This window comes from Natrix helvetica (genome assembly GCF_964273705.1).
Source record: "Natrix helvetica genome assembly, chromosome: 1".
Classification (NCBI taxonomy): domain Eukaryota; kingdom Metazoa; phylum Chordata; class Lepidosauria; order Squamata; family Natricidae; genus Natrix; species Natrix helvetica.
This window is the reverse complement of record NC_138548.1, coordinates 294,801,182-294,824,768: the sequence shown is the minus strand read 5'-3', so window position 1 is coordinate 294,824,768 and position 23,587 is coordinate 294,801,182. Positions and strand designations below refer to the sequence as shown.

Below are 23,587 nucleotides of genomic sequence, written 5' to 3'. Positions count from 1 at the left end.
TCTGTTGATGCAGCCTAGGACTGTGTTGGCTTTTTTGGCAGCTGCTGCACACTGCTGGCTCTTCTTTTCTATTTAAACAAATCTCCCTGATTCCTCTCTTCATATAAACAAAATCTTTAAAGCATCATCATCCAGTCCCAAACAACAAGCCATTAAACATTCCGTGAAATAGCAACTCATGTGTTTTAACTTTGATCAAATAAATCAATTTTATATTTTTCTTCTTCTTTCTTCCAACAATCTCTAGCTCTTTCAGACAAAGTTCTGACATCTGTTTTTTCATATTCTCTTTAATTCTTCTCTCGGAATCCTTGTCATTTTTATCAAACACTCTTTGTAACTGTAATAGAAAAAAATTCATCCATGTCACTTTATATTCTCACTGTCCCTTCTCAAATAGTCACTTACTTGTAAATCCCAATGCAGAGAAATTATCCATATCACTCTTCTGGTTCAATATCTGTATGTCTTTTTTAATTATTAAATAATCATTCAGTTTCATTTGGAGGTCCATTTCCATCTCTTTATTATAGGCTATCATTTTTGAGTCCACATTTCGTTCAATTTCAGTTTTATTCAATGGGGCTTGTTCCTCTTCTATGTCTTCTTTTTTTTTGTCATAGTAAATAACGTTATAATTTTGTGAACCCATTCATCATAGATCTCTCTTAAGGTAGCCATTGATCCATTTTTTCAGTGCCTTCTAGTGTTCAACATCGGTGAGGTTTATGACTGGTGAGGCTGGTGACGTCATCAAACCGCGTGGTTGCTCCGATCGCACGGGCGCAGCCCAAACGGAGAAGTTTCTCTTCTCAGAAATGTCAGAAAGGGACAGGCAGGCTGCAGCAGCTCCACTGAGAAGACATTTCTGAGAAGAGAAACTTCTCCTTTCTCCTCCTTCCCCCCTCCCCTTCTAGCACTGATGATGTTACCTGGGCATTTTTTGCATCGGACGAGCCCAGGATCCTTGCAAGAGGAATGGGACGTGTGCAGGCGGCTCCTCAGCGCACAGCCTCAGATTAGCACAGCCGCGATCCCCTTCCCTTGCACACGTGGTCCCATTCCCCTCCTTCCTAAGCCAACATGAAGGGGACCACGGCTGCGCTGATTTGAGGCTGGCATTGAGGAGCCACCTGCATACATGGTCCCATTCCCCTTGCAAGGATCCTGGACTCGCCCAATGCAAAAAATGCCTAGGTAACATCAGTGCTAGAAGGGAATGGGCAGGGAGAAGGAGGAGAAAGGAGAAGTTTCTCTTCTCAGAAATGTCAGAAAGGTACAGGCAGGCTGCCGCAGCTCTACTTAGAAGACATTTCTGAGAAGAGAAACTTCTCCTTTCTCCTCCTTCCCCCCCCCCCCCTTCTAGCACTGATGATGTTACCTAGGCATTTTTTGCATCGGGTGAGCCCAGAATCCTTGCAAGGGGAATGGGACCACATGTGCAGGAGGCTCCTCAATGCCAGCCTCAGATCAGCACAGCCACGGTCCCCTTCGTGTTGGCTTAGGAAAGAGGAGAATGGGACCACGTGTGCAGGGGAAGGGGATCGCGGCTGTGCTAATCTGAGGCTGTGCGCTGAGGAGCCGCCTGCACACGTCGTACCATTCCCCTTGCAAGGATCCCGGGCTCGCCCGATGCAAAAAATGCCTAGGTAACATCATCGCACAGACTCAGATTAGCACAGTCGTGATCCCCTTCCCCTGCACACGTGGTCCCATTCCCCTCCTTCCTGAGCCAACATGAAGGGGACCGCGGCTACGCTGATTGAGGCTGGAACTGAGGAGCCTCCTGCACACATGGTCCCATTCCCCTTGCAAGGATCCCGGGCTCGCCCGATGCAAAAAATGGCGAGATCGGCACACTTGGGGCTGCTGCTGAGATGTCCAGGGAGGCTAAACCAAGCCGCGCGCCTCTCCCAGCCACTTTCGCGGCTTCCCGGAGTATTTTTTATTATTATTTTCATGATGAGAGCGGTGAGGCTCTGCCTCCCCTGACTGCACGTCACTGTTCAACATTCAAGGTTCTCTTATCAGTTGTTTTTAAATATAAACAGATATTTCCCCAAGAGGAGGATTTTTTTAAATTAACTTCAAAAATCTTAAATAAAGTTCATCTGAGCCCTTAATACATTTAAAACGTTCTAAAGCTAGTGGTCCTTATGCTGCATATTATCTCACAATTATTGTTTTACAAATCTTTAAACTTGTAGTTAAAACTTATTTTTTAAATGATTGGGAAAAAAATCACCAAGTATTTTCAATAAGACTTGCCAATCTAAAGGTTCTCACTCTTTTAAGAAGGAGCAAAAAAATAAAAAATAAAAATTATTAAGAGGTAAGCCTTGGCCAAATCTAACATCCATATATGCTACATTAGCAGCTTTAAGTTAGGTGAATTCCTGCAACTTCCAGCCAATTGCAAGCTGATCACAAAAACAGTCTCTGCCATCTGCTGAGAGAGAAAAAAAATAAGCTGTTTGGAGTAGATGTAGGTAATCTAGAGATCTCTTCTTTCTCCAGAATGATTTCAACAATCTGAATCCAGCATTCAGATGTTGTTTTCAATTGCTATGTTGTCCCTCTGTTCTACGGAGGTCAGTTCACCATGGCATTCACTGGAAGTCTTCAGCTGGCTTATTTTTAGGTGAAAGCCTAGAATGAGATGTCTATGGAGATTCTCAGTCATCCCAGTCATGATTGTCCCCAAAGGTGCTTTTTCAAGAGGCAACTAGACTTCCTGGACTTAGGGTGAGACTCATTTAGGACATTTAAGTGGCAACTATTAACATTGTGCTTTTTGTATATGTTTGTTTTAGGGCATCTGTGACAAATTTATCAAGAGTTCTGAAAAGAACAATGGAGGTACAGTAATTAATACATGTAGTCATTCAGCTTGTTTATAATTGCTTCAATCCATTCTCCTTCAAGAATGTATTGAAATATAGTTTTATTCAAACGTTAATTATTGACTTCACTACAACACATGTTTTAGGTGGTATATCTATTAATGCTATGATTGAGCCTGAGGTTTATGCTGTGAGCCAGCTTTGAATTTAGTTAATCATTCATTCATTCATTTATGTGTTTTGTGATCTATTTGCTGGGACCAGAGCTGCTGACTTTGAAAACTTTAAAGCTGTTATTTAAAGAAAAATGGTGTTCTCAAAGAATATTAGAAGAAGCTGGTTTCTTTGCCACAATACTGGACTTGCCGCATACTGGTTGCCTATTAAATATTGTACTTGGAAATACATTAATTTTAATTTTACATTAATTTTAGTTTTAACTATTAATACATTAACTTTAACTTCTTAAAAAATCAGAACTGCTCTACTGACACAGATGATGAGCATCTAGAAGATCTTTTACCTTCTTTTATAAGAAATTCAGTCCTGACTAAGAAAACTGTTCTAAACAGCATACCACAGAAAAATACAGGAATTGTAAGTATCATTCAAATGTATTAGTACAAAAGGGTTAAGGGTTTCTGATCAATACTACGGTTAAATTATGTGGATCTTGGGTCTTGGAATTTTTCTCTTCATATTTTAATACCTACAAATCTTGAAATTCTGTTAACCTTACTGTTATCACCATGTTGATTTAGTAATAATCTTGTCAATGCTCAGTTCGCTATTAGAGTGTACAACAAAAGAATCTAATTGTAGCTGTCATTCCTGGTACTTCTTTCATTATTTGAAAAGAAAGTATCTTTCTTTCAGTGCTGGCTTTTGTCATTTTGATATGATTGAGGCTGCTTGATACATCTTTATGAGGTTTGAAAATGTAGCCAGTCTGTCATTTTTTGCATTTAGAGTAAACCATATCATCCTAATGCCATTTTTACGGACTATTAATTTCCTCTGGAACACAATTATTTTATTTTTATTTATTTATTAAATTTATTTGCCACCTATCTAAATGTTCAAGGTGATTCTGAGCAGCCTGTCTGATATTGGACTTTGAAGCCCTTACAAGTGATGCTGTGCCAATAAATGATGTCTTCATCCATACACTTTTATGCAGTTTTGTAGAATCTCTTCATAGTCCCACCCAGGTTCAGATGTTCTGGAGAGAAATTTTTAGTGTTGTTGTCCACATTATAGAATCACCTGTTCAAAATAGTATTTGACCCTTTTTAACATCGTCCTCAAAATAATTACTAATTTCTCTCTTTTCTAGGTAAGAATTGGGTATGATGGCTTAGGAGGTAGAACCAAGTTCATTCAGCCTGTATCCTTTATGCTAACTGATTAGAAGTTAAGTCTGATTTCCAGTTTTAGAAATATTGCTGAGGTATATAGATTGGTTAATGAGAACACATTTTGTCCCAAAGGTGCTTTTTTTTTTCAAGAAACAACTGAATGTTCTGTTTTTTCTTTGAAGACAGTTCACTTCTCATTCAAGAAGCTTCTTCAGCTCTGACTGGATGGTGGAGACACTGTTCCCTCTAAGGTGCGCGGGTGCGCGGCCGCGCAGGTGGCAACAAAATACCGCGCAGCAGTTTCCAACTGCCACGCAATGTTTTGTACTGTCACAGGCGCCGGAGGCTGGGGAGGTCCTTTGCAGACGGCTAGAACTGGCCGCCCGCAAAAGACCTCCCCGGACTTGTTTTGGTGAGCGCGGGGTGACCGACGCTAGTTCAGCAAAGCAAGCCCAGGGAGGTCCTTTGTGGGCGGCCAATCCTAGCTGCTTGCGCCCGGCGCTGCGGCTAAAATAAACCCTCAAAGCCCCTGCCGCTACTGGAATATCTGCTGCCGCCTCCTCCTCCTCTAACAGCACCACGTTTGCTGCCCGATGCTGCAGCAGATTTCCTGACAGTGAGAAATGAAGCCGCCAAAGCTCCCGCCGGCGCCCCCGCCCATGGCAGCGGTGCCTCCCTCTCTGTTCGGAGCTGAGCCCCGCGTTACCCCTGCCCCCTCCTCCTCTGCTGTGCTTTTGAGGAGCTATGAGGCCACGGGAGCCAGTAGGAAGGCGGCGGAGGGCAGCAGGGGGAAAAAAAGCCTCATGGCTTCTCAAAAGCACGACGGAGGAGGAGGGGGCAGCAGGGGTAACGGCCAGCTCAGGTGCTCCGAGTGGAGGGGGATGCGCCGCCGCCGCTGCCACGGGCGGGGGCGCCAGCGGGAGCTTTGCCGGCTTCACTCCAAATGTGGTGGTGCTGTTGGAGGAGGAAGAGGAGGCAGCTGTTATTCTGGTGGCGGCAGGAGCTCGTCGGCATCTTCAGCAGCAGCCATGCCCCCTGTGAAAAAAACCGAAGATGGAGCAGATCCATGCAGATGACGTCGCTGCAACATGACTGGAGGAGGAATTCTGGGAGTTGAAGTCCACAAGTCTTAAAGCTGTCAGGTTTGAAGACCCTGGGGTTTTTTTTTCTAAAGGGTTAAGGGTGCAAGGGTCTTGCAACTTGACAGCTTTAAGACTTGCATGCTTCAATGCCAGAGTTCCTGAGCCAACATGACTGGAGGAGGAATTCTGGGAGTTGAAGTCCACAAGTCTTAAAGCTGTCAAGTTTGAAGACCCCTTGGGGTTTTTTTTCCTAAAGGGTTAGGGATGCAAGGATCTTGTAACTTGACAGCTTTAAGACTTGTGTGCTTCAAATGCCAGAGTTTCTGACCCAACATTTTGGTTGCTAAGCAGGAGCGTTGTTAAGTGATACTATATAACACTTTTAATTAAGCAGGTACCTTGAATAAACATAACTTTGAGTTTCAAATAATACTGATTTTGTTGTTGTCTTAAGTGACACCTGTGAAAAAAAATCAGGTGTTGCTCAGGCATAAAAATGTGCTGCTCAAACACTATACTTTTCTGCTCACTGAAAAAAAATTAGAGGGAACATTGGGTGGAGAATGGAAGGATTTATACTCTTTGCAGAAAGCTGGTCAATTTCATTCTTTTAGCGGGTTATTAAGGTCACCTGGAGGTTTATCTGTGTCCTCAGGGTCTACTGAGCAGTGCTAATTGGTGTGGAGCCTTCTTGGAACTGCTGATGGGACTGTGTTGTAGATTGGAGATAGATGATGTCTGTCCCTCCCCCTCTGTTGAGAGTGGGCTGTTCAATTTTGACATTGATGGCCTCTTTAACCCTTCTTTGAAATGTCTTCAAAGAAAAATCAGAAAGTCCAGTTGCCTCTTGGGGAAAAAAAAAAGAAGCACCTTTGGGACAACCATGACCTGGATGACTGAGAATCGCCAGAGAAATTTAGATAACACATTTTATTCAAAACAGTTTTGTCCTGCAGTTTATTCAGCATCAGGAGCAGCTGGGAAAATGGAACTTATTGAAGGGAAAATTATCTCTATGTAATAATTACTTTGAATTCATTCAAATGGCCTTGCTATAAATATCTCTAGTTAGTGGGAGAAGATAAATCTAGAGAAAATGTACTGCAGTTCTTTCTTTGAATTTATTAGGATCCGAGACTCTGAGAACTCTAGAGATCATAAGAAAACATTGTTTTATTTACATAAACAATATGTTCTCTGTTTGAGTGGCATATGTAGCCTATGTAAACGTGTTGGGTATTCTAGACTGGAAGGTTAGAACATTTAATCTTACTATTGCTACCTAGCATTAAAACAATATAATTAGTTACCATTTGAAATACTTTAGATCAGCTTTTCCTAACTTGGTGCTTCCCTAGTCATAGATATTTTAAACATCTGAAAAACACTAATTTGTGGTGTTTTCTATTCTATTTAGATGATAGATAGATAGATAGATAGATAGATAGATAGATGATAGATAGATAGATAGATAGATAGATAGATAGATAGATAGATAGATAGATAGATAGATAGATAGATACAGATAAATAGATACAGATAGAGATAGATAGAGATAGATATAGATATATATTTGGCTCTTTTCCTTGACTTGTTTTAGACTTTTCCAACAGAGATTCGGCCCCTGATTATAAAGAGCAAGAAAAGAACTGTTTCAAAGCAAACTGGAATAATGCCTTCTGCTTCTGGCATCAATCAGACTAAACTAGACAACTTCCTTAAGTAAATATGGATCTCCTCAGATTAAGCACAGAACCTGGATCATCTTCTACATTAGGTAGATGATGTAAATGATAACCATCTACATTAGGTAGATGTAAGTGCACAGTGAAGACTGCTGGTCTCCCTATTGTTCTTTGGTCATCAGATGATTTATTATGCTGATATATTATTTATTACGTTGCCAATCCTTGGGACAGGACAGGACGGAATTGAAGTTTCAGTTCTTAAATCCTTTAGCCAGTTTTTCTAGGTTACTGCTCTAATCCTTATAAATTATGATTTGGGAGCATTAATCTATACTAAAGACAACAATAGCTCTGCTTGCAAATGAATTATCCACATCTTCATACTTTATATTAGAAGAGAGTTCTCTCTACAGCTGTCAAGCTGTGTTAGTGTCTTGTATGATGAAGAAAGAAATATTCAAGAAAAAGACTTCGTTTATGGTGTATCTTTTGCCCACAGATATGAAGGATTGGGGGAAAGAGCAATAGGCTTAGAGGGGGTTTTTTTGGTCCTGATCCATATTTCTGTTTCACTGCCTATACTCCAACACACAATCCTTCATAGTGCTTCATAGTCTTAATTCCTATTTTCGAAAGGGCTTTGGAGCGTGAATGTAGCATCTGTTTAAATAATTTACAGCAGCTGTGACTATTTCCTGAGCCTGTTCAGTTGCACAATCCAAGGAAAAGATGGAACTGCTTTAAGGTGTTGCAAATGGAGCTACATGTGCACTCCAGGGCTCTCCGAAGCACATTGGAAGATCAAATACAAAGTGCTTCACTCTCCTGTTTGGAACTATACAAAATATACAGGGATGTGTTTGGAGATATTTGTTTTCACTATTTGTTTCACTCTTTCACTCTTGGTTTTTGTGTGTGTGTGTGTTTCCTTATGAAACCGATTTACCACATTTATCACAATGTTTTCTTTTGCCTTCATTCAGTCTAATGAACAGAATAATTCCAGGGTAAATTTGAACAAGAGCATTCAGATGGATTTTGCTCAGTGTAAGAAAGGACTAGATTCTTTGTAATTAAAGTTGCTTAATGCTTTAAAATTTGGAGCAAATCCCTTGGAACCTACAAACTTTTTTCTTCCAGATAAAGAGATATTGCTGGTCTGAGGCAAATGTTCAGTTTTCTTTGATACTGTATTGGCAGGAGGCATCTTTTAACTAAGAGTGAATTCAAACTTTTGATTCTAGGAAGAAGAAAAAAATGTCTACATTAGCCCAAAATTAAATCATATGCCAAATTATGGCACTGATGTACCTGACCCTTCAATAAATTAATGAAGAGTACTTTTGTTTGAAACTTCTAATTAAGCATATGACCATGTTGAATAAATGTTGGATGTGTTTTAGGCTAAATTGAGGTTGGTTAATGTGTGGCTTAGCTTACTGTGTGTGACAGCCAGTTAATAGACCAAAGGTTATCTAGTGATTTTTATAGTTTAAATGAATTTTTGACCTAGCTCTGCCTGTTCCAAGTAAAGATCTGTTCTTGTTATAGAACACATGTATCAGTTCTTCAGCTATTGTACCAGGAAACCCAGAAGGAAAAACATCAGAAGTAGCTACTACTAGATATTTATCCCACAAAGCAAAACCATTTGAATCCAAGAATCCCCTCAGAGCTCCATTTCACAATTCTAGTTAAGATTGTTTAACTCTGAGAAACTTTCATGAGAGTTCTATTCATTGATTAAATTTTGTACACTGAATGCAACATGTTCCAGGAAAATGGTAGAGACAGAGACGAACTCTCATCAACTTTTTCCAAAAATAAAGTTCAGTTCAGCTTCACTGGCACTTCAGTTGAAAATGTGGTACAGTTAGCCCTCGACTTACCCCAAAACCAAAATTTTATGTTGCTAAAGACATTTGTTAAGTGAATTTTGCTCCATTTTACGATCTTTCTTGCCACAGTTGTTAGGTGAATCACTGCGGTTGTTAAGTTAGTAGCACAGTCATTAAGCAAATCTGACTTCCCCATTGAATTTGCTTGTCAGAAGTTCATAAAAGGCGATCACATGATCCTAGGACATTGCAACCATCATAAATCTGAGTCAATTGCCCTGTGTCTGAATTTTGATCACGTGACCATGAGGATGCTGCAATGGCTATAAAGTGTGAAAATTGGTCATGAGTCACTTTTTTCAGTGATGCTGTAATTTTCAAGGGTCACTAATTGACTTACTACTGTAAGTCAGGACTACTTGTAGCTGAATCTTGGTAACTTACTTGTTTCTTCCAATTAGTAAGTTGAGTTTCTTTTCAGTTGACATTTTCCCTGTAAATGTATGTTTTTCTACCAGTAGGTAATCCCAAAGGAGCTTTTTCAAAAGGCAACTGGACTTTGTTTTTTTTTCTTGAAAAGGTTTCGCTTCTTATCTAAGAAGCTTCTTCAGTTCTGAGTAAATGGTGGAGAATGACCATTGTCTTACCTGAAGGGTCGTTTTCAGGGCGCTGCGAGGGAGAGTCCAAGCAAGGGTTAAATACAGCCAATCTGCCCAGAACTGAATTGAAACTTTAAGCCACGCCTCTGATGCTGATTATCTTCAGATTTTTTCAATGAAGACATGGAACTGTTGCGTGCTGAGAATCCAACTGGAAGTCTAACATGTAACAAGTCAGAAATAGTCCAAAACAACAGAACAACAAAACCAACTGGAACTCCACACAGTCACCAGCGGAAGGAAAGACCCCAGGGTGGGGTGGACTCTCCTTCGCAGCGCCCTGAAAACAACCCTTCAGGTAAGACAATGGTCATTTTCCAGGGCGCTGCTCTGGAGAGTCCAAGCAAGGGACATGCCCAAGCTAACTGCCACTAGGGCGGGAAGACTCAGCCATCAGGGTCTCTCCGCTGGTGTGGATGCCCTGAAGAACTCGCCTCCCGAACGTCCCATCCGCTGATGCAAAGCTGTCCAACTTGTAATTTCGGACAAATGGGGACAGTGAAGTCCAGGTGGCCACCTTGCAAATTTCTTCAATCGGTGCCTGGGTAGCCCAGGCTGCTGTGGTGGCGGCACTCCTAGTCAAATGTGCTGTGATATTGCGAGGAACAGGAACAGACTAAAACGTGAGCAAGGGCAACACAAGCTCTCAGCCATCCACCGATGGTAGACAAAGACACCTTCTTGCCTTGGGAGGCCGGCTGGAAGGATATGAAAAGAGATTCGGATCTCCGAAACCCGGCCATGCGTTTGATGTATCTGCGAATCGTCCTGCGCACATCCAGCAGGTGCCAGCGTTTCTCCCTCGGGTGTCGAGTGTGCGGGCAAAAATCCGGGAGGACCACTTCCTGGGCCCGGTGGAACCAGGAATTACTCTTTGGAATGAAGGACGGGTCCAACCTGAGGATCACTCTGTCCTGCCGAACTAGACATAAGTCCTCCCTGACGGACAACGCAGCCAGCTCCGAAATACGTCTAGCTGAGGTGATAGCAACCAGAAAGACTGTCTTAAATGTCAGATGTTTGAGACTGGCAGTTTTGAGTGGTTCAAACGGTGGGCCGATGAGAGCCCTCAGCACTACGTTGAGGTCCCAAGACGGGTATCCGTGAACCACTGGAGGTCTCAGGTTGGTCGCCCCCCTGAGAAAACTGCGGATGGTAGGATTCCGGCCAAGTGAAGAGTGACCTTCAACTGAAAGGATGGTTGACAGAGCTGCCACCTGACGCCTCAGAGTGTTAGGCGCCAGACCCTTCTCCAAACCCTCCTGCAGGAAGTCCAGGATGACAGGAACTATCGCAGAAGAAGCAGACGAACCACGGGCAGCGCACCAGCTGGCGAAGGCATTCCAGGTGACGTCGTAGATACGCGTCGTAGACGGCCGTCTGGACGCTTGAATGGTGCCAATCAACTTGTCCGACAAGCTGCCTCTGCTCAGGAGATCCCTCTCAAGTGCCAGACGGCTAGTTGCAGCCACTGGGGCTCCAGATGTTGAAGAACCCCCTGGCAGAGATCTCCTGTGGAGGGATCCGCCACGGTGGTTCGACCGAGAGACTCACCAGATCTGCAAACCAGGTACTCCTGGGCCAGAACGGCGCCACCAGCAGAACCTCCGCCTCCTCTGACAGGATCTTCCTGATGACTCTGGGAAGAAGAGGTAGAGGGGGGAAGGCGTAGAGCCGTCCCCTCAGCCACGGGCTGTGCAACGCGTTGATTCCCTCGGCCCGCGGGTCGTGGAACCTTGTAAAAAACCGTGGGAGGTGCGCGGTGGCCGCGGTGGCAAACAGGTCCACCAGTGGAAGGGCGAACCTCTGGGAAAGCTACTGGAACAGTAGCGGATGTAGATGCCACTCTGAGTGGTCGACTGTGGATCTGCTCAGCCAGTCCGCCTGGGTGTTGCTCATGCCCGAAATGTGTTCTGCCTGTAGAGAGAGAAGGTGTCTCTCCACCCTTCGGCCCAGGAGCTCTGCCTCCGTCATCAGAGATCTGGAACACGTGCTTCCTTGGCGATTGATGTGCGCTTTGGTGGCCACATTGTCTGTCAAAATGTGCACGTGCTGTCCTTGTATGGTGATCTGGAACCGTCTGAGTGCAAACCTGACCGCTCTCAGCTCCAGCCAGTTGATGCTGTGAGCGGCCTCGGAGGGGGACCACCTGCCCTGCGCAAGTTGATTGTGGCAATGGGCCCCCCAGCCGAACAGGCAGGCGTCCGTCGTGATGGTGAGACGGACTGGCTCCCTGAATGGAGATCCCTTTGACAGGGCCGGAGACAACCACCACTTGAGGGAACGACGTACCTCTACTGAGACCGGAATCAGTCTTGTTGAGCTGCTTTCGTTGGCCCTTTGGTAAGGAAGCAAGAGCCACTGAAGCGGGCGGGAGTGAAGTCTTGCCCACGGCACGATGGACAGGCACGAGATCATCTTGCCCAGGAGCTGGGAAAGCTGGACCACCTTGACTAGGCGTGACCGCTGCACCTGCGAGACCCTTTCCCTGAGACTGGTCACCCTTTCCGGTGACAAGGATATTGTGCACGAGAGGGTGTCTATGATGGCTCCTAGATGTTGCAGCCTGGTTGTCGGGACAAGATGGCTTTTCTCCAGGTTGATGGAGAATCCGTGGTCTTGGAGTACCTGAATGTTGTACTCCAAGTCTCTGGCTGCCTGTTGATGTGACGATGACAGTATGAGAACATCGTCCAGATAGCAGTGCAGTCTGATCGGGTGCGACCTGAGGAAGGCCGCCATGGTCGCGAGGACCTTGGTAAATGTCCTGGGTGCCGATGACAGGCCGAACGGCAAGGCCCGATACTGGTAGTGGCGGCCTGCGTACATGAACTTCAGGAACTTGCGGTGGGCTTTGCGGATAGGGACGTGGAGGTAGGCCTCCTTGAGGTCTATGGATGTTACCGTGTTTCCCCGAAAATACGCCAGGGGCTTATTTTATTTTGACCCACGAAATATGGCTTTGGGTTTATTATCGGGGGTGGGTGGGGTGGGGGTCTTATTTGCGCCAGCCGAGCGAGTGGCCGGCACTGCTCTGATGTGTCCTGTTACCGCCCTGCGTCGGGCTGGGCTTTCTTTGCGAGGGAGACAATCTGGGGAGTGAGAGAGTTAGGAAGCCGGGGCTGGCGTGGGGCCGTTTCTCCAGTCAAGCATCTGATTCATCCCCAAGGGTGAGCGTTTTGCCTCCTCTCTGCCCCGGCTTGGAAGCTGCAGAGGAAGCCTGCCATGCCCGGCGAGGGGGGGAGAAGAGACGACAAGAGAAGGCAGGTCTCGCTCCACACCTCTCACTTCTCCTCCACCCCACCTGCCACCCCTCTCGCTAAAGAGACGGTGGGGAAGGGAAGCAGCCTGGATTCTGTTAGCATTGGGGCGGGGTGGGAGGAGTTCGGCTGCAAGACACGCGTCCTACCCAAGACTTGCAGCTCTGTCGTGTTTCTCGCTGTTTTGTCCAGGGAAGCACCCTGTAAAAAAAAATCTCGCGAGTTCAACTTCCCTGGACAAAACAGTGAGGAACATGACAGAGCTGCAAGTCTCGGGCAGGACGCATGTCTCGCAGCCCAACTCCTCCCACCCCGCCCCAATGCTAACAGAATCTAGGCTGCTTCCTTTCCCCACCATCTTTTTAGCTAAACGGGTGGCAGGTGGGGTGGGGGAGAAGCGAGAGGTGTGGAGCGAGATGTGCTCCTCTTGCTGTCACTTCTCCCTCCCCTCCCCGGGCATAGCAGGCTTCCTCTGCAGCTTCCAAGCCAGGGCAGAGAGATGACGAAGGGTGAAACGTTCACCCCTGGGGATGAATCAGATGCTTCACTGGAGAAACGGACACACGCCAGCCCAGGCTTCCTAAATCTCTTGCTCCCCAGATTGTCCGCCTTGCAAAGAAAGCCCAACCCGATGCAAACGCCGCCTCCAGCCACCTCTTCATCCTGGTGAAACTACGTTTTGAAAGAATGATCTGCGGGGGGGGGGTTTCCTGCACATTGGCAGTGGCGTCTCCTCACAGGGCTTCTCCCGATGTCCCAGGGGCGAAGCAACATCCCATAAAGGAAGGCATGGAAATCCATACAACTGGGGATGTCAGAAGAAGCCTTGTGAGAAGACGCTGCTGCCAACGTGCAGGAAATCTCCTCCCCCTCCCCCTTCAGATAGTCTTGTGGGCTGGCCGGAGAAGTCTTCAATGAAATTCGCTCTGTCTGTGCCTCTGCAGGCAGCAGTATCTCCTCGCAGGTCTCATTCTTCCTTCTCTTTGGCTGATTCTCATATATTTTCAAGCAAAACACTGCCAAGAGAGGGAAGTATCTCTTCTCCCTTCCTTGCCAAACTTTGAGTGTAGACGTAACGTTTCACAAAGCTCCTTAATCCGCGGCTGTTGGCTCCCTCGCTTTGTGTTTTTTATACACATACCGACATACCCACCCTTCCTGGGAATGCCGTTTCCCACTCCCAAGATTCCGTTTCCAAGGAAAGAAGAGCGCTGAGGCCGCACTGGACTTTCCCCCCTGCCCTGACTCCTGTCAGCCTCAACTTTGCTCCTGAAACCCTGCGGGCCACTTCTCTGCTTGAGCTCAGCCGAAGGGGGGGCTGAGGGCAAGGGCGAGATGAAGCTGATTGCTTCCCCTTTGCCTCCTCTCCCAAAAGCAGTCTCGGGCGCAGCCACTTTTGCAGCAGGAGACTCAAGCCGGCCTTCCGAAGGGTACTGTAGCAGCAGCTATCCACAATTTTTTTACCCTTATTTTGTCCCGATCCATGTGGCTCACTGGGCCACATGGGTCGGGACGAAATAATGATTTAAAAATTGTGGATAGCTGCTGCTACAGTACCCTTCGGAAGGCCGGGGCGAGGAGCGTCGGGTGCATTATTGGCCTCCTGCTGCTTTTGTGGCCGTAATCTATGGCAAAGGGAGCCGCACCTGCCGGAGTCCACGGCCTGAGCAGCACCCGCAAATCAGCTGTTTTTTGAATGGAAGCCGGATCAGCTCAACTGATCCGATTAAGGAGCCGAGAAGCGCTAAGGTGACTAGGGAAGGGAAGGGCTTCCTTCTGTACTTGCCATGGCACCCTTTCACTTGGGCTTATTTTCGGGGAAGGGCGTATATTTACACCCACCTCAAAAACCAGGCAAAAACCAGGCGTGGGCTTATTAGCAGGACATGTCGTATTTTCGGGGAAACACGGTAGTATATCTCCTGGTCTGATGCATCCCAAGATGGATTGGAGGGACTGCATTTTGAATCTTCGATAGGTTACATCAGTGATGGCGAACCTTTTTTGGCTCGCGTGCCACAAGTGGGGGGAGCGCAGGGGGGTCGAGTGCAGGCGTGCCGCACCCATAATGCAATGCGTGACCCCCCCAGTGCGCATGCGCACACAACGCACGACCCCCCCCCCATTTTTACATTTTTTTTTGCCCTCCCCAGGCTCCAGGGGCTTTATAGGAGCCTGGGGAGGGCGAAAAGAGCCTCCCCCGACCCCCCGGAGGCCCTCCAGAGGCTTCAGGGACTGTCCAGAGGCTTCCCTGAAGCCTTCGGAGCGCGTAAAACCACCCTCCGAGCAAACCGGAAGTGACTTCCGGGTTGCTCGGAGGGTCGTTTTAAGCGCTCCGGAGGCTTCCCTGATACCTTCGGAGCGCTTAAAACCACCCTCCGAGCAAACCGGAAGTGACTTCCGGGTTGCTCGTAGGGTCGTTTTAAGCGCTCCGAAGGCATCAGGGAAGCCTCAGACGGTCCCTGAAGCCTTCAGAGTGCTTAAAACGACCCTCCGAGCAACCCGGAAGTCACTTCCGGTTTGCTCGGAGGGTGGTTTTAAGCGTTCCGAAGGCTTCAGGGACGGTCCCTGAAGCCTCCGGGGGGGGGCTCTTTTCGCCCTCCCCAGGCTCCTATAAAGCCTCTGGAGCCTGGGGAAGGCGAAAAATAGCTTTAAAAGGTGAACTCAACTGGCCAGCACGCGCATGCACGCTGGCCAGCTGACAGGGCAGCGCCTCGCGTGCCCTGACAAATGGCTCCGCGTGCCACTTGTGGCACGTGTGCCATAGGTTCGCCATCACGGGGTTACATGATAGTTTAACTTTTTGAGATCTAATATCCCCCTCCACCCTCCGGAGTTTTTGGGAACCAGGAATAGGATTGAGTAAAATCCTGTTCCCTCCTGACCCACTGGAACAGGCTCTATGGCCTTGATTTCCCTGAGGTGCCTGATCTCCTGTTCCATGAGGGATCTTTTGACTATGCCCGAGGGAACTGGACACTTGATGAAGTGGCGGGGGGGAAGGGACAAGAATTCCAATGTAAGACCCATGCGGACCGTTTGAAGAACCCACTGGTCCGACGTGATCTGCTCCCATTTGGCGTGAAACAACTGTAGACGCCCTCCTATGGGAGCTGACCGTTGATGGTCACTAATATCTCCTAAAGGGGCGTGAGCCGGAGCCCCCCCGGAATGGTCGCTTGGAGTAATGCTGTTGGCGACCTCTGTCGCGAAAGGACTGACGGTCCTGGGACCGATCGCTCTGCTGGGGGTACGCCCGATGAAAGGGGGTGGAGCTAATAGAGGGCTCATTGTTCCGAAAGGGCTGCCTCCTGTAGGAGCTGGAACCCTTACGGTCAGGCTTTTTTGCGACCGATGGCATTACCTTCTTCTTGTCCTTGTTTTCCACAAGGACAGGATCAAGAACCTCCCCAAATAGCTTGTCCCCTTTAAAGGGGGCAGTTACAAGCTTCCATTTGGAGCGCATGTCCACGTTCCAGTGTCTGAGCCACAGAAGACGTCTGGAAGTAACATTAGACGCCAGGGCACGTGAGGCAAATTTGGCAGCACTCAGTGTTGCATTGGCTGTGTACTCTGTGGCTGCCATGATTTTATTGATATCCTGCCTCACTTTAACATCCTTGGCAGGAATCTTCCTCAACAGCTGTCTCAGCCACAGGAGAGCTGCCCTGGAGAAAAAGGAAGCCGAAGCAGATGACTTAATTGCCCATGCTGCTGCCTGGTGAGTTTTTGTGTGCCAAATTTTAAAGCGAAAATGGCCGAAATGGCCGCCCTGGAAGCCCGCGCCGCAATCTGACTTGCAATGAAGCGCAAACGGCAACAGCGGGCTCCCAGCGGGAAATAGCCCCCAGTAGGGGTGCTCCGACAGCGCTGGCGTCGGCACTCCGACCCACGCACCTTCCTCAACAGCTGCCTGTGGCCTCGAGGAGCCTGGGCCAAGCCCTGGACACCAGGAGGGCCAAGGGTGAGATTAGCCAATTTAGGAAGAAAACTTATTTGACTCACCAGCCTGCTCTGTAAATCTTTTTGAATTTTAAATACTCTTGAGAGTCCAAGCAATCTATCTCAGAATTGAAGAGAAACTCTAAGCGCGTCCACTAGGCTTGCTGAATTGAAAAAAACTGAAGATAATCAGCACCAGAGGCGTGGCTTAAAGTTTCAATTCAGTTCTGGGCAGATTGGCTGTATTTAACCCTTGCTTGGACTCTCCAGAGCAGCGTCCTGGAAAATAGAAGGATTTATGTTCTTTGCAGTCAACTGGTCATTAGCACCCTGAGAGTCGTTGAGGTTACTTGGAGGTTTATCTGTGCCCTCAGGGTCACCTGAATAGTGCAAATTAGTGTTGAACCTTCTTAGAACTGTTGAAATGACTGTGTTGTAAACAGGAGATAGTTGATATCACATCCCTCCCCCCATGTTGAGAGAGCAATCAGAAATGAAGAAGCTTCTTGGATGAGAAGCAAAACATCTTCAAGGAAAAAAACAAAGTCGTTGCTTTATGAAAAAGCACCTTTGGGAGAACCATGACTGAGAATTTCCAAAGACATTCCAATAGATAAGTATTACACCTAGAACAAAACTCTTCTCCCTATTTAGAACTGGGGTTAAATTATTAGCTATACCAGCCTGATCATTATAAGAAACCTACTGAGTTGATGAATGAGTCCCTTAATGAGTCCCACTTTCTGAACAAATAATATTTGGCTGAAATGAGATAAGCCAAGCCAGAGCAAACTGTTGTAAGTCAGCACAAAGTATGCCCACAATCATTGTGACTATTTTGAGGAAAGTCCTAAACTCTCTTTCCCCAGTTGGTTGAAGAGAGGCACTTCTACACTAATCTTGTTATTATTAAATAACTTGCTGTAATGTTTTAAATCTCCCAAACATTCTAACATTAATCCAATTATGATATAAATGATATAATTTAAATATCGGGAATTGTCATTACTGATACTTTTTCTTAAGCTTTCTATATTTTCTTTGTTTTGCTATTAATAATACTTAATGTTTCAGAGCAGCTAGTTGAAAAGAAGTTGGGTTCCTTATGGTCCATATGAATAACCAGTTTAGGGAGCAGGTTTTTTGTTCATCCACATCAACTATAATTTTGTTGGATAAGCTTTGGATATATATTCTGTTCACCATATAGTCCCTTTTCCTTCAGTTATTTCATAGAAGGCAAATTGTAATCTAAAGGTGATTATGATAAAGGAGTCATGAGTACAATAAAATAATCAGGATATAGATTCATAAGTAAATAACCAGAGATATTTTTATTGTGACACTATTATTGTCACAAGAGCAGACCTGGTTTTATTTTCAATGAAATGACTTCCCTGTCTTGCATTTCGTTTGTATCATTGAATCATCCATTTTTGGGAAATTTTAAAATACCATTGTTAGACTCAGCCATATTGGACCATTTTCTTTCTGTCTCCAACTTTCTCTTTCTAATGAGGATTGTTGACAATACAATACAATGCAATACAATACAATACAATACAATAGTAGAGTTGGAAGGGACCTTGGAGGTCTTCTAGTCCAACCCCCTGCCTAGGCAGGAAACCCTATACCGTTTCAGGCAAATGGCTATCCAACATCTTCTTAAAGACTTCCAGTGTTGGGGCATTCAAGATAGTTGAGCTGAAGAGAAAACCTTGAAGAAGTGGATTATCTGGACCCTTTCAGACAGGCTTCACACCTGGATATGGAACCAAAACAGTATTGCTCATGCTTGTGGGTGACTTCTAGAAAAGGAAGTAGTGTGGCCACCATAGTACTCCTTAATATCTCAGCAGCTTTCAGTAGCAGTATCCTTTTGGACCAGCTCAGGATTCTAGGAATAATGAGCACATGAAGTTGCTGGCTGAGGTCATTTGCTGACCCAGAGTAAAGTATTTTCAATATTCTGATGATATTGTTATCCACCCCAAGCTAACGAAGTGATATGCCTGAGGTGATTTTTCAATGTCCAGAGGCTGCAGGGGGACTGGATGAAGAACAGGCTTCAGCTCAACTCTGGCAAGATTCACTGGCTTGGTGTTTTCCATCTTCTAGGCTCTAATGTCAGCTCTGTATTTTATTTTTAGAAGGAAGGAAAATTGTACATCCAGGAAATGACCATAATGTTCATTAAAGGTGTAGGGAAGGAAACAGAATTAGCAATAGTACAAATAGAGGGAAGCTGTGTGAAGCAATGTTTAATACGGTAACATGTTTAATATGCTACGCTATGTTTAATAACAATGAGGAAATGGAAGATACAACAAAGGAGAAACTGGTTTTAAAAAATCTGTTCTGTGATCTTTATATATTGATGAATGCAGAACATTCCGTTTATATTAAAATAGTATGTAAAGAACATTCTAGAAATTGTAGAGAATATCCATAGTTCGGGTTGTTGATTTAGACAGAACATCCTATTTCTGTGAAATAGAACATCCTATTATGAAGAACATCCTGTTTTTGTGTTTCACTAACAAAGTGTACAAAGTAGCTTTTTATATCCAATTCTCTGAATAAATTCTGAATCTTAAGTTGTGCTAATACCCTATTTAAATGCTGGATCCTATCGTGTCCAGCGGAAAATAAGGCAACTTTCCAGTCTGCAAAAGGAATCCAAGTAAAAATCTAAAATTTTAAATAACTAAAGTTGCCACCCCCAACTAGCTACCCATGCATTATGATCTTCAAATGAGATCTGAGAATTTTTCCACTTCTGCTATCAAAGGACGTATCTGTAGGGCTACCCTGTTGAGAATTTCTAGAACTACAGAAGGCTTTTTTCCACTCATGCATATTAAAAGGTTTTATATTTTAGTTTTCATCTCTGTTCTATTATTTATGCGAAGGTAGTTAATACTTGCCTTAAATTGAATTGGCTATCTTGTAACTTACGTCCATGCACGATACTGATTGTTTTGATCAAAAGCAATTTATATATTTTTAAAGTAAAATATATCTCCAGTGATAGAGATTGCATCATAACTCTATTCCACCTCTTTGTCTTCTTTAAAGTTAGTAACTATTACAGCCAGCTATTATTCAACTTGTATCTCCTGAATGGGATTGTTCTGTATATTCGCAATGGCAAGTAATCCTGCCTACTTTTCAAAAACTGGTGAGAACAGGACCAAGTTTGTCAGCAGGAAGGGGAAGATGCTAGTAAAAGAAGGATCGCCTTTAGAAGAAACTTCCTGAAGACATAGCTGGGTTCGATGTTGCCAGTTCTCCCATTCTGAGCCCCCTCTCTTTTTTTCCTGGTCATGTGATTCCAGAAACCATACTGCGTCCTTTCCCTACCATATGCTAAGTATAGCATAAGCAGTACCCTTAGCCTTTAAGACAGGTTGTTTAGCGCCCATTCAAAGTTTTGATATACTCCCCAAAAATACGACCTGATTCCAAACTTCCAGTGGCTGCTGCGTCTCTGGTCACATGACTACATTTTGGGCACTTAACAACCAGGCTACATTGTTGGCCATTTGCAGTTCTCTACAGTCACGTGGCCATGATTTATGGTGTTTTTGCCAAAAATAGGCATTTATTTCTGGCTTTCAGCAAAAACACCCCACAGTGAGTTTAACAACCATTGCAAAAGTAGTAAAATTGGGTTTGTCTCAATAGGACCTGCTTTACTACTATAATTTACAGGCTGTGTTGTGGTTGTAAGTCAAAGACTATAACAGTGGAAACATTAAAGGAAGTAAATGTTCCCTTAATAGTTAACTACATGTGGTAGGTATATTGTACTTATGCTCCCTGACAAAATACATTAAAATATATTTTGAGCTCAAACAACTAATTTACATCATATTCATGCTATTTGCCATCTGCAAGAAAGATTTTCATCAGTTGCCAACTTTAGATTCAAATACTAGAGCATAGGTATGCTGAATTTTTACCTGACGCTAATATCAAGTAACCTACAAAATGTGAATTAGCAGAACTTTGCTCAAAGAAATAATACTCCCATACTTAAGGCAAGAGTGATCATGTTTTTTTTGGGGGGGGAGTACAATTTGGTGATAGCTTGTAATTTTAGTTCATTTTGAAATGTTCCCAACTACTTTGGGGGAGGGGAGGTAGATTCTATAACCTGTGCCCATTAAATGATGGGTCAGGGAAAAGCAGTATGGAAATTAGTAGAAAAGTGGGATGACTTTATTAGTGGAAAAAGAAAGGTCAAAAACTAATTCATTCAGCAGTAGGATGATCTATGCTAAAAGATGCATGTACAGAGAAGAAAGGGGAATGTCTTGCTTACTTATATTTTAGCTTGCCCTTCTGTAAAATAGTTTATTTGTGTGTTTTAAATTTAGTACACCCAGCAGGGGAAAAGTTTTTAATAGCATTGCATTTTCTCATGTTCTCATGTCTGCTGACTCCTTAAGATTGCCAAATCTCATTCTCCACCATTTTACAGTAAACATTGCTGCTTGTCATTTTTTTTCTTTAGTTAAGTCCAAAATCCCTTAAGCTTTCCTTATAGGAAAGTGCTTTGTGTTTCCAATCGTGACTCCCCTTCGTTTCACATTCTTTAATGATACAAACATAGCCATACATATGAATAATTATATCATGCATTTTTATTAAAACTTTATAGCAGTATTTTGTTTCTCCATCATTTCTACATAAAACATCTGGTGCTTTTCTTTTTTTCTTTTTTTGTGTTTCCTTTTTGTTTTTTTAGATTTCATCTCTTTCACTTGTTTTATATATATAGTAAAAGCAATGTGAGAATGTTTTTATCATCCTCATTTTAGAATTGCTTCCTAATACTATATACTCCTTTTAAGCATTCACAAAATGAGTTAACATTTTTATACAATTGTAACAGGATTGAGTCTAGCATAGTGTTCGCTAATTAGTCTTAACCAAGACTGGAAAATGGACAAACATCCCCAAAGGAAAGGGCAAATCTCTTTCCTATTTGTGCCAAGAAACTATGGACACATTCAAAAAGTCATCAAAGTCAACATTTTTATTCTTTATGTCCCATTTTAGATTATCCAGTTGTTTGAGTTTATTAAATTTATTAAATTGTTGTCCTTAGTTTGTGGCTAATCAATGCCATGGAGTGAGCTCCTCTCAATGGCTCCAGCAAAGAACCTTAATCAAAGTGTAACTATCAAGTAGTGAGCATCTTTTATCGCATCTGTTTCGGGAACTGGCATTCTCAAAGGAATACACGGCCTAGAAAAGGGAGAGCTGGCACATAAAATATGGCCTTTTAAATGAAGTGTTAGTGCCCTCCAGTGGCCCAAGCTTAGAAACATTAATTACATCATATTGTAACAAATGTTTTGATGTGGCAAGTTCTGGCCAAAACAGTATCACATGAGAAGTGGGAAGTGCTGATGAAAGAAGTAATATTGGAACGTAAATAGTTAATTTTTTATTACTTAAAAGTGTTTTTTGACCTCAATTCTTGGAAGCTTCATGACACATCCATGTGATTTTCCTTGGATTCTAATAGGATTCATTTCTTTTAAAAAAAAACTTTCTGGTCTAACCCACAGTCCTGGCACTCCTCTGAAGTTTCCCCTCTGAGTACTAATCAGGCCCAGCCCTGTTAATGTTCAAACACAATGAGGTCAACCTAGTGTTGCCATTCAAGTTTTTAGTTCCTCCTTGCATATTGACATTATTCATCAATACCCTTCTCATTCTTCAGTAGAGGGAAAAATTAAAACCCCCAAAAGCTCTTAAGGAGTACAAAATGAGTATAGGTAGTCCTCAACTTACAACCACAATTGAGCCCCAAATGTATGTTGCTAAGCAAGAGTTAAGTGTGTTGCACCCCATTTTTCAACCATTTTTGCCAGTTATTAAATGAATCACTGCTGTTAAGTGAATCTGGCTTCCCCAATGACTTTGTTGGAAATCAGCTGGGAAGGCTACAAATGGTGATTACATGGGCTCCAGGGCACTGTAATTATCATATATGCATGCCAGTTGCCAAGCGCCCCCAAATTTTGATCACATAACCATGGAGATACTGCAAAAGTTGTAAGTGAAAACCTTACATCTATAAATCACTTTTTTCAGTGATGATGTAACTTCAAAAGTCACTAAACAAATGGTTATACGTTGAGGACTATCTCAGTTTCAAAGCTGCTGCTTAAAAATCAGATAATTATTGTTACAGTATAGTAATAATTATAAGATTATAAACTTATAGAAACACTGGCTAATCTTATTTATCTTTATTTGGCATAAGTATATGAAAAGTACCCATCTTCACAGTGTAAAAAAATGTAATGCCTGACTCAAGTAAATCTATAAAGTGGAAAGTTTGCTGCATCTGTGTATCCCAAAAGTGCTTTTTCAAGAGGCAACTGGGCTTTCTGGTTTTTCTTTGAAGACGTTTCATTTCTCATCCAAGAAGCTTCTTCAGCTCTGAGCTAAAGAAGCTTCTTGGATGAGAAGCGAAACGTCTTCAAAGAAAAAGCAAGGTAGTCCAGTTGCATGCTGTAAAAGCACTTTTGGGACAACCATGACCCGGATGACTGAGAATCTCCATAGACATCTGCATCTGTGAAAATTCCTATTGTGACTGTTATTATGATAGTTGTTTTAATTCTGGCTGTGTTGCTGTTTATTACACCAGAGTGGGTAGCTATAACAAATTTAAATAACAATATGCAACTTCCTATTAGTGGCATATAGAACTGCTTATTATGTTTTAACTCGGAGATTGGGATAGCCTATGAAGATGATTGAGGAATTGCAGATCTGAGAAAGCAAGTAGGTTTAAATAGATATATAAGCTTTTCTGGGACTCAATTCAAAATAGTATGGAGTATAAAACTTCATATATTTTAGGCCCAAGTTGTTTCCAGGATTTACAAATT

The 23,587-nt window shown here is 43.8% G+C and overlaps 1 protein-coding gene across 1 annotated transcript in view; it reads left to right on the top strand.

Annotated features, from left to right (window-relative positions):
• TRAIP (TRAF interacting protein) overlaps positions 1–8,364 on the top strand; it is a 38,381-nt gene extending 30,017 nt beyond the window's left edge. The window contains exons 13-16 of the mRNA XM_081934325.1: positions 2,814–2,859; positions 3,321–3,440; positions 4,180–4,230; positions 6,884–8,364. Of these exons, the coding sequence (XP_081790451.1) occupies positions 2,814–2,859; positions 3,321–3,440; positions 4,180–4,230; positions 6,884–7,009 (343 nt within the window). The 3' untranslated portion in view covers positions 7,010–8,364. The remainder of the gene's footprint in view (positions 1–2,813; positions 2,860–3,320; positions 3,441–4,179; positions 4,231–6,883) is intronic.
• The last annotated feature ends 15,223 nt before the right edge of the window (positions 8,365–23,587 follow it).